Source organism: Lactuca saligna, chromosome 2 (genome assembly GCF_052625555.1).
Source record: "Lactuca saligna cultivar CGN05327 chromosome 2, ASM5262555v1, whole genome shotgun sequence".
Classification (NCBI taxonomy): Eukaryota; Viridiplantae; Streptophyta; class Magnoliopsida; order Asterales; family Asteraceae; genus Lactuca; species Lactuca saligna.
The window spans coordinates 125,234,645-125,245,923 of NC_136418.1; the positions used below are offsets into that span (position 1 = coordinate 125,234,645).

The 11,279-nt window shown below is 31.7% G+C and overlaps 1 protein-coding gene across 1 annotated transcript; it reads right to left on the minus strand.

Annotated features, from left to right (window-relative positions):
- Positions 1–391: 391 nt before the first annotated feature.
- Positions 392–9,353, minus strand: LOC145031511 (wall-associated receptor kinase-like 6). Its single transcript, XM_078980082.1, has 2 exons — positions 7,887–9,353; positions 392–1,671 (listed from the first exon to the last, which is right to left on the minus strand). The coding sequence occupies exons 1-2, from the start codon at positions 9,316–9,318 to the stop codon at positions 509–511; spliced, it is 2,595 nt and encodes an 864-aa protein (XP_078836208.1). The 5' UTR covers positions 9,319–9,353; the 3' UTR covers positions 392–508.
- Between the last annotated feature and the right edge of the window lie 1,926 nt (positions 9,354–11,279).

Genomic DNA, 11,279 nt, shown 5'->3' on the forward strand with positions numbered 1-11,279 from the left:
ATGAAAGTTACCAATATATGGAATGTGTAATATAACATTCAACATTTTTTTGGTGCATTTGCATTTCAGCATTTTGATTTTCATTTTCAACCCAAGAAATCGTGTACACTTCCAGTTGGATTTCATTTACTTAGTTGACAAATATCAAGTCCCTACTTGTTCTAATTTTATCAAAACAGTTGTCTTGAGAATTTTAAGAAATTTTAAAATATTGTAAATTGTTTTTAAATAAATCTATTAATTTATTAAGTAATCATTCTAGATGTTGATGATAAAACTCAAATGATATATATACAAAACACACATTGTATTTATTAACAGTACAACAGATTGACTTTCATATACAAAGTAGACTTTATAACATTTAAATTTTAAGATCGATGAAGGAAGAAAAAAGAGACATAGTCTGTACCATACTGTTGACTATCATAGACAACTTATTTATCAACACACAATTGTAAAAGCATAAACTAAGATGTGATTATACAAATATAAAATTTACCAGTATTCATTGACTAGGATTGTGATAAAATGTTATTGATGTTGATGTTGACTCACCATATATAAGTGCTACTTCCCCATAATGCTTCACATGTCCAAAATTAGGTTCATCTGTAGAGGGAACATGTGATAATCTGATTCCTTCTAACTCAGAAGCAACTTCTTTCATTGTTGGCCTATTTCTCCCACTAAAATTCAAGCATTGCATTGCCAAGTTAGCTATGGCCAACAACTCATACCTAGAACCCTCTTTAACAACACTTGCATCAAAAATAGACATCGCCCGGCCTTCTTCCATGGCTAACATGAAGTGTAAAGCTAAACTTCTGTTTTCACCAAATCTAGTTAAAGAAATTGGTTTTTCCCTTGTCAAAAGTTCTAACAAAACAACTCCAAAACTATATACATCACTTTTCTCGGTGAACTGGCTCGACTGGAAATACTCTGGATCCAAGTAACCAAATGTCCCTTTAACTAAGGTAGTCAAGTGTGTTTGATCTATTGACACTAACCTCGAAGTTCCAAAATCCGAAACTTTGGCTCTATACTTTTCATCCAAAAGTATGTTAGTAGTTTTGATGTCCCTATGGTATATTGGAATAGAGGTTGCTGAATGTAAGTACGAAAGTGCCCCTGCAACCTCTGTAGCGATTTGTAATCTCATGTTCAAAGAGAACAAAAACTCACCGGTTTCATCATGAATAAGGTCATATAATGTACCATTTGATATGAACTCCGAGACTAGTAATGGCACCTCGGTCTCTAGGCAACATCCCAGTAGTTTGACGACATTTCTATGACTTACTTGAGAAAGAATGACCACCTCATTGATGAACTGTTCTAGTTGGCTTTCATCAACCACCTTTGATTTTTTTATTGCAACGATTCGCCCATCAGCTAGCATGCCTTTATATACTGTACCTTGACCTCCTCGACCAAGAATTCTGTTCTCATTAAAATTGTCGGTGGCCTTATCTAATTCGTTGGAGGTGAAAAGAATGGTTTTATCAACTAAACTAATATCGGTTGTTTGTTGTTGTCTAAGAAGAATACCACCATTGCGTTTAAAAAACCTTTGTTTCCTTCTCTTCGCTTTAGTTTTCTTGATTATTTTGTACAATGCATAGCCCATCACTATTAGCAACAGCAGCCCTATGCTTATACTAACACCTAGAAAAAAAGGAAAATATATTATAAAAACAAAACATAAGAAAATTAAAATGCAATATTGTACGGTGCATAATTCATCATTATTAGCAATATATTACAATCACTTGAACATATATTTTATTGTAGTATTACTTACCCTCATTTAATAACATTTCCATTTTATCATCTAAGTGATATCCTCTATTTATAACATTATTGTTTTTACTAATTAATTTGAAATTGAACTACTTGATAGTCTACGTGGTTTGAAGTAATTTGCATGTTTAGTATCTAATTTTTTTTTCTTTTTTTAACTCTGATGGTTTTTACATTTTAATTTTGTTACGTGTTTGGTCCTTCTAAAAGTTAGAAGGCTATTATATCCTTAATAAGTTTTTTAAAATTAATTAATTTATTTGTTTATTATATAAAAATTATTTAAATTAGAATGGGCTTATTTAAAACCCCACTCACTTAGGCATCCAATTACCTCACTTTTCCCTGGTTGTTTTTACATGCATTTCTATTCATCCTCTGTATTCTGTAATGAAGAAACTCAAAAAAACCATAAATCACCTCCGTAAACCACAGGCTGGCATCTATTCCGGCGAACCATTGTAATTTACTCTTAATTTAATTTATTTAATATGCAAATTAAAATAATAATAATTCTATTTTTTTTATTCATGTAACTATATAATTCGACCCTATATATATATATATATATATATATATATATATATATATATATATATATATATATATATATATATATATATATAGACACACAGTGTTAGGTTAATGTGGGACGGTCTAATTTTGTGAAACCGTGAGACGCAATCTTAGCCACTAATTTTATAGATAAAAAAATATTTTTAAAATGTAAACTAATTGAAAGTTTTAGATTTTTTTAAATATCATTTTCATCATTTATATTTTCCAAAAAAAATAAAAAATAATAGAATTACTGGTTTACATATTCTAGTAGAATATTATAATATTTTACAAATCTGATAAATCTAGTGGAATACTAAAATTTTCTAACATTTTAAAAATCACATTAGAATATTTACGGTGTGATATTTTATTAGAATATATCACGTATTTAAAAAAAATGGTATTTTTTTAGGTAAATAAAATGACGAATATAATGATTAAAAAAAGAATCTTAGAAATTTTCTTTTATTTTGCATTTTAAAAGTACTTTTAGATTCCGTTTACGGTCTAATAAAATTAACATAGTTTCAAATTAAACTATATATATATATATATATATATATATATATATATATATATATATATATATATATATATATATATATTGCAAAATAAAAGAAAAAAATCCAAAAATTCTCTTTTTAAGTAATATTCTCGTTATTTAATTTATCCAAAAAATCACAATTTTTTTTTTTATAATATATGAGTGAAATATTTTAATAAAATATTACATTGTAAATAATCAAATCGAATTTTTAAAAATATTCCACTCAAATTTGTAGATATATTAAAATATTCTAATATTTTACTTGAATGATTAGATTTGTTATAATATTATAATATTTTGTTAGAATTTTTTCAATATTTATAGTTTAATATTTTAGTATAATATTCTATCATTCTAAAAATTCGATTTGAGTATTTACAGTATAAAATTATATTAAAATTTTTCCGTACATTGTGAAAAAAAGGTATTTTTTTAATTTTTTAGGTAAAATAAATGACGGAAATAATATTTAAAAAATTCAAAATTTTTATTTATTTTGTGTTTTAAAAATATTTTTTTTATCTCCAAAATAAATGGTTAGGATTGCGCCCCCATGACTCAGAAAATATGACTCCGACATTAACCTAACCCACCTATATATATATATATATATGTATATATATATATATATATATATATATATATATATATATATATATATATATATATATATATATATATATATGTGGGTTAAACTAATAAAGGGGTGTTCCGCTAAGCTTAGTTATTCTAATTTTTTGGTTATTATTGATTCCAAATCTGTGTAAGTTACCAAGGACACCAAAAGGTTATGACGCGATTTGGGTAGTTGTGGATAGATTAACCAAATCGGCGCACTTCCTTCCGATTAAGGAGACGTACCCGTTAGAAAGGCTAGCTAAATTATACGTTGACGAGATAGTGAAACTGCATGGAGTTCCATTATCTATTATTTCGGATCGGGATAGTCGTTTTACGTCGACATTTTGGGGTAGCTTCCAACGAGAAATGGGTACTCGAGTAAAATTGAGCACGGCATACCACCCGCAAACAGATGGGCAAAGTGAACGGACAATACAGACCTTGGAAGACATGTTAAGGTCTTGTGTTATTGATTTTGGAGGGTCGTGGGAAACTCATTTGCCGTTAATTGAGTTTGCCTACAACAACAGCTATCATGCAAGTATAAAAGTCGCACCATATGAGGCTCTATATGGCAGGAAGTGTAGAACTCCATTATGTTGGAATGAGGTGGGGGAGAAACAGTTGGCTGGACCTGAACTTGTTCAGCAAACTACCGACAAAATCCAAGTGATTAGGGATAACATTAAGGTTGCTCAGGATCGGCAGAAAAGTTATGCAGATAAGCGGAGAAAGCCAATAATGTTTCAGGTCGGTGATAAAGTTATGTTAAAGGTGTCCCCATGGAAGGGCGTTGTTCGTTTTGGTAAGCGGGGGAAGTTAAGTCCTCGCTACGTTGGACCCTTTATAATTAAGGAACGAGTTGGAGAGGTAGCCTATCGATTGGAGCTACCAAGGGAAATGCAGGGCATTCATAGCACATTCCATGTCTCTAATCTAAAGAAGTGTCTAGCGGATACCACCATGGAAGTGCCACTTCAAGAAATCAAGGTTGATGAGAAGCTACGATATACAGAAGAACCCATTGCGATTATAGATCGAAAGGTCAGAAAGTTAAGGAATGTGGAGATACCACTGGTGAAGGTTCATTGGAAGTATCATAAAAGTTCAGATGCAACATGGGAGACCGAGCGAAATATGAAAATTAAATACCCTCATTTGTTTGCCTAATTCAAATTCCGAGGACGGAATTCCTTTAAGGAGGGAAGTTTGTGGTAACTCAAATTTAAGATATAGAGATATATATGTAATTAGATTATATCATTATAATAAAATGATTAATTCAAGGAATAAAGAGGTAATTAGGGGAGAATTATGGAGATTAATGGCAAAAAACCGTCATTCTTCAATATGGTTGTAAATTCGAGCAAACGGGAGGACTCCTTCAGTTTTTGAGTTAGGCACTATATAAAGCTTGAGAAATCATGTGAAAACCCCACTGGAATTGCAAGAAACAACTGTGATTCGAGGGAGAATTCGTAGATTGAAGGTTGTGAAGATATTCGTGATTTCTTTCGAAATTAAGGTAAGTTCTTCTAATTTTAGTTTAAAATTAGTTGAAATATCGCTTTAGATTATATATGGTGTGGTCTAGATCGATCGTATGTCCTTGGTTTGGCTATGAAGATGTTGAATTTGATGGTTATTGAAAGAGTAAAATTTGGAATAAAATGATATAAATAGTTTTTGATTATATGATTTTATTTTAGATTAAAATGGATTTATCTTAGTTAGCAGCGGAGATAACTGTTTATGGGTTTCACTCAATAATTTGACGATTATTGGGACAAAATCAAAGCTGTAAAAAAAAAGATAAGAATGGCAGAAATAGAAAAAAAACGGGTTAAGAAGGAGGAGAATTCGGGTAAATTTCTATGGGTGGGCTTTCAAAACGTATCATTTGATTTGTAAATAGATATATAACAGTAAATTTTCCTAGTGGCCCAGTTGTCAAAGGCACCCCCTATTGTTCCATCCATAAACAGTTACAGAAAAGACCCTTATGGTTTAAATCACTTGTCATATTTTTGAACTAATATATGTTTAATCGTTACAGTTTTAACATCTTGCCATTTACTTTTATTGTTATAAAGGGGTGCATTCTAGCCCTTGAAGTTTATGTAATTAAATATTCTACCCAAATTTATTTAATAAATAATTAGTTTATTATTTCCTTTAAAAAAATTTACGTTTTAATATATATAAATTTTTAGCATGATAACTAATATATTAGCTGGCCAAACAAGGCGTACAAATAGTCGAACCCCACACCATGAAATCATAAGATGTTTTTAGGATTATGTCCTCAGAAAATATATTGGTTAAATGTAGGGTGCGTGTAGCGTGAAAAACTTTGGTTAAGACCTAACGCCAACAAGGTGAGTTTCGTGTGAATTTTGTGGTTGTTTGCATGAAAAGTTGATTCTAAATTATTTGCAATTATATGTTACTGTTGTTATTGCTATGAATATTTGTGTGAAATTTTGTGAATTATTTCATATAAAAGGGTGAAAATGGTGGGTGACATATAGGGAACAGGTGTATTTACACGGTCTTATTATTAGTCGTCGTACAGGATGTTAGTACGCGGCGGAGAGCTTACGCTCTGTTTATCTAGCCGTAAGCATATTTGTTGTGCCCGGCGGAGGGACTCATTCCCTGGAAATGACAGTAGTTCCCTAATATGTCATCAAGGGTGGAAAGAAATGAAAAGATTTATATTGATAAATTGTTGCATTATTTTTATTTTATTGACGTCAATATGCATAAAAACCACGAACTCACTAGGCCCTAGGCTTACCCATTAGAATCTTTAAATGCACGCAACCCAGGAAATAACGTAACAAGTGGCTGCGGGAATGGAAAGGATAAATTTCAGACTTGAAGAAGGCGACAAGTTTTGAGGAAGACGTAGCGCACCAAGTGTTTAATTAAATCTCTATTTGCTTCCGCTATTATTATTAATAATTACATTAGTATTTGAATCTTGATTTTTGGAAGTTTTGGGACTATGTTAAGTTATATTTATATTTGAAATTTGGGGCGTTACAGCTTATTCATGTGTCATACATACATGTAATAAGTCACAATCAATAAGTTTAGAAATCCTTAATTTATTAGCTTATAGGTTATAAGTTATAAATTGAAAATTATTGATGATTTTTCATAAACTTTGCTAAACACCTTCATAAGAGGATGGTCAAGAGAATCTTTCAAATAAATGGGGTAAATGGTTAGTTATAAAAAATGTTATCTACTAAGATAAGTTTTTAATGATAATATTTTTTATTGATTTGATATATTAGGTAATCTATAATATTAGTTAGTTACGGATGTTGTCAAGATATTGAATGATCTTTATATCGTTTAGAATTTTATATTCATGTCATTACCAGGGTTTTGACTATTTTTAATAGAGAAATTGAATATTCTTTTACATTTTATTTCTACATATCATTCTACCCAATTAAATATTGATATGTATAACATTTAATTTTCATTTAATAAAATTTAATGATATTTTAGGATAATAGTATTACATATATCATTATTTGAATATATAGGAGGATTTATAAGAACAAAAGATAGAAGAATATTTAATTTCTCTTTTTAATAATATTTTTATCTATGTAAAGTACTTTCTTTGTTATTGTTTTATATATCCATTTGAATAAATGTAATTAGTAAAAATCATAATATTTAATATTTTAATATAATTATGAGTAAATTATTAAAATCATAATAGAGGTTTGGACAAAATTATGCGTGTAGTCTAGTCTCAAACTTTTATTTTACATTCAGCAATGGTGGATTTAGGGGGCTCACAGGTGGCACCGACAACCCCTGACTTTTCCAACTGCAGTGAAAAAGTTCTCGAAAATTTTTAAAATTTTTATTTTTCTATTATCGTGCAAACCTTAATTTTTTTGTTTAACTGCCACACATGAAACACATGAAACATCACCTTTGCTGCTGCTGCACACCGACTAGCCGCCACCATTTATCCATCCCTTACTTCACCCCCACTGAGATTATAATTTGTTGGCACAAGAACCACCCCCATTGAATTTTTTCAAAAATACAAAACTGATAAAAACGTATATGATTTCTAATTATAAAAAAACGATTATAAGATTATATAATATTTGTGTAATTAGTATTTTATATTAGACGTTAAAAGGAGCTACATAATTAATTACTCAAAAATCATAAAAATTAAAAAATTAAAAATTAGTTAAACAATAGATGAAATGTTGTAAACTAAACGAGGTTAATTATAAAACATTAAAACAAATGGTTAATGTTTTAAGGAAAAAAAACTAAAAATAGAACAAGATCAAGAATGCCTTACCTAGAATAACACCCAGTGATATTTTGTTCTCATAAAGACACGTCACATCCGAGTCCAAGCCCTCGTTAATGTAACAATACCCCCCTCTAGCTTCGCAATCTATGCATTTTTTGTCTTCTTTTGTGTTTCCACCTTCGTCCATGTAGCCCCATTCCAGTGATACTGGAACAAAACTCTGGTCCTCCACAGTAGATTGACTTGAAAATCTTCCTTTCATGTATGAATTCTTATCCACCAAGAAGGCAGACCTACTGCAGCTTACATTTCCAGCATGTGATCCTACCAATTCAGTTAGATTCAAGGTAAACGATTTGAGATCATAAGTCATTGTAGTTTCACAACAACCGATGCCAAAACAGTTGTTTCTTTCACTAACACTCTCATTGCCACAACTAGTTGAACAACCACCGCTAATATCTCCATTCTCATTAATGATGACGCCATTGCCACACCCTTCAACAACGAATAAGTTACCGTTTTTGGAAAAGTAAAACGGACTTCTGTTTAGGTCAAGACTACTATTCTGGATTGGATTCTCGCAATCCGAAATCATAGGGACATTAACAGTGAACCTTTCAGATTTTATATCCAACAACTCAAGATTGTTGAGGGCCGATAAATATGGTGTCGAGGAGTTACAATCGATAGTGAACCATTCATTCCCTGAACAGCTTCTTCCAATCCCGAAAGGATATCGAATCGAGACATTCCCACACATATTTTTGCATCCTACTGAAGTATCATTTCCTTTCAAAGAAAGCGACACAGGAACAAAAAGGTGGTGTTGAACAATAGATAAGCGACCAAAATTATTGTCTTGATATTGATCATACGCCAAGAAGACAGATCCGCACGAGGTTCCATCTCTATCCAGCCTTTCCAAGCCTGTTCGATTCAAGGTAAACGACCGGAGATCTTGAGGAATTGTAATTTTGCAACAACCCACACCGAAGCAATTCTTTATGTTACTTACAGTGTCCTTGCGACAAGTTGTTGAACAACCAGTAACAATACTACCGTTCTCCATGATGATGTCAGCATGGCCACATCCCTGAACCATCAACATGTTATTGTTTCCGGAATAACGGAAAGGACTTGTGCTTAGGTCAAGACTAAGACTGCTGTTCTGGAGTGGGTTCTTGCAATCAGAAATCATGGGGACATTAACAATGAAATTTAAGGATCCAAACCCTTGCAACACCTCCACGTTGTTGAGTGCAGGAAGATAAGCCCTCTGTGAGTTACATTCAATGTTGAACCATTCGTTCAGAGAACAGTTTATTCCGATCCCAAATGGGAAACGAATACTGGCCTGGCCACAGCTACGCTCGCATCTCGGTTGGATGTAGTTATGTGCTTTTGTGAATGTTGTTAACGAAATCAGGATAAGTAAATGCAAAACTTGAAACTGCTGCATTTTATTAGCAACCATTGAAGGTGGAAAATGGAAGGAGGGATATTAATAATCAAAACTCAGTGAATTTCTGATTCTGTGCTAAATTGTGCTGCGAGGTTTATTTAATGGACAAATTTAATTCATGGTTTACCTTGAGTCAACCGGTTGAAACTTTCCCCCTTCTTTATTTACACAAATGAAACAAACCAGTTAGAATAAGAACAACATATTTAATACAGTATTTTTTCTATTGGTTTAATATTTAATTTCTCTTTTACAAAACACTTGCTATAAAGTCTACGCTTTTAATTTGTCAACAACTACTTCGATGGTAAATTTGGTTATTATATTATTTAACTTTGGAGGGAAAGAACCCAGTCCTTTCGGAACAACTTTTGTCAAAAAAATAATCAGTAAAGTAAGATTTTTGTTAGAAAGGATTTCTTGTTCGATGCTAAATAATATAATGAAAATTAACGACATAAAATTATAATTATCTATCCTCCATCCTGTGTAATTTTTTGGAGCACTTAAGAGAAAATATTAGCTTCCTGTAAAAAAAATTATATTAAATAACAAAGATTATTTTTTGTTGAAGTAGACTACCTACTCAATAAGTATTTTAAGTTGATAAAAAATGTAATTATATGTTAAGTTAAAAATGCTAATTAATACTATGATGATGAAGGTGAAATTTTGTTACTCAAATTTTGTCTTCTTCGATGCTAAATAATATAAAGGAAATTAACAACATAAAATTATAACTATCTATCCTCCATCCCGTGTAATTTTTTGGAGCACTGAAGAGAAAATATTAGCTTCCTGTAAAAAAAAATTATATTAAATAACAAATTATTTTTTGTTGAAGAAGACTACGTACTCAGTAAGTATTTTAAGTTGATAAAAAATGTAATTATATGTTAAGTTAAAAATGCTAAATACTATGATGATGAAGGTGAAATTTTGTTACTCAAATTTTGTGTTTGATAATATTTGGTTCACGTGTAAGATGGCACAGAAAGCTCGAGTGTCATGTTTAAATCACTACTAGAAACTTGACCTTTAGCAACAAATTCAGCTATGGATTCTATCCGTAGCTAATCAACGACGACTTACCAAGGGATCAACGATGGAATGCACGAAAATGTTGACTAACATACTTTAGAGAGGCACTAACGAGGGATCATCGACTGACTGCTAATAATATCTAGATAAAAACATTTCATCGTTAATCCGTCTCAGATTAAAACCTTTAGCGAGGGAATAACGATGGATTGCTAAAAACGCTCGCAGAAAATTGACGCCTCGTTTTTTCATTCCCCACTTTTCTTCTTTTCTGGTTCCTTGGTTTATTTTCATTCCAACATATATCTTTCCCAAAGCCCTAATTGGCCTTATGTCGACTCAAATCCCTCTCACATCCTCTTTGGCTTCCCTATCGATTCGTCTCCATTCCTCATTGACTCATCGTTTCCCTGCCAGTGTCGTTCAATCCTCTATTGTCTCTTCAAAGCTCTTAGTATAACTGCTCAACAATCTCCAATCGAAGAGGAAGGAGAGTTAACTCTCAAATCCGTTCGAGTCACGTTTCCGATCATGGCAACTAGGAAAAATCTGACCACAACTAATCACCTCCGTCATTTGGAGTCAATGGCGACTCACCCGTCGGGTGCCGGCAAGATACGAAAGCTAAATGTCGTGATACTCGGTGAGTCTCTTGCATCCGAGGAGGACGATCTCGTATTTCCCGGTCACGATTTCTCCCAACAGGCATACGTACCCTCTCCTCAAAAGGTATCATCCTCAAAATTGATCAATAGCAGATCATCTACATATATTGTTTCATTTCGTCGGAAAAATAGAGTCGATGTCGAGTCAAATACATAAGTTCTTGCTAAAGGTGATACTCTAGTTTTGATTATTGAGAAAGGATTGATGGCTACATATACATATAGATCTGTTATTTCAATGAGGATATATTTTGACCTAACAAGAAC

Coding starts and splice junctions, on each gene's coding strand:
- LOC145031511 (XM_078980082.1), bottom strand. CDS start 9,318: ATGGTTGCTAATAAAATGCAGCAGTTTCAAGTTTTGCATTTACTTATC. Junction 1,672..7,886: donor ATCACTGGGTGTTATTCTAG/GTAAGGCATTCT, acceptor CTTTTTTTCTAG/GTGTTAGTATAAGCATAGGG.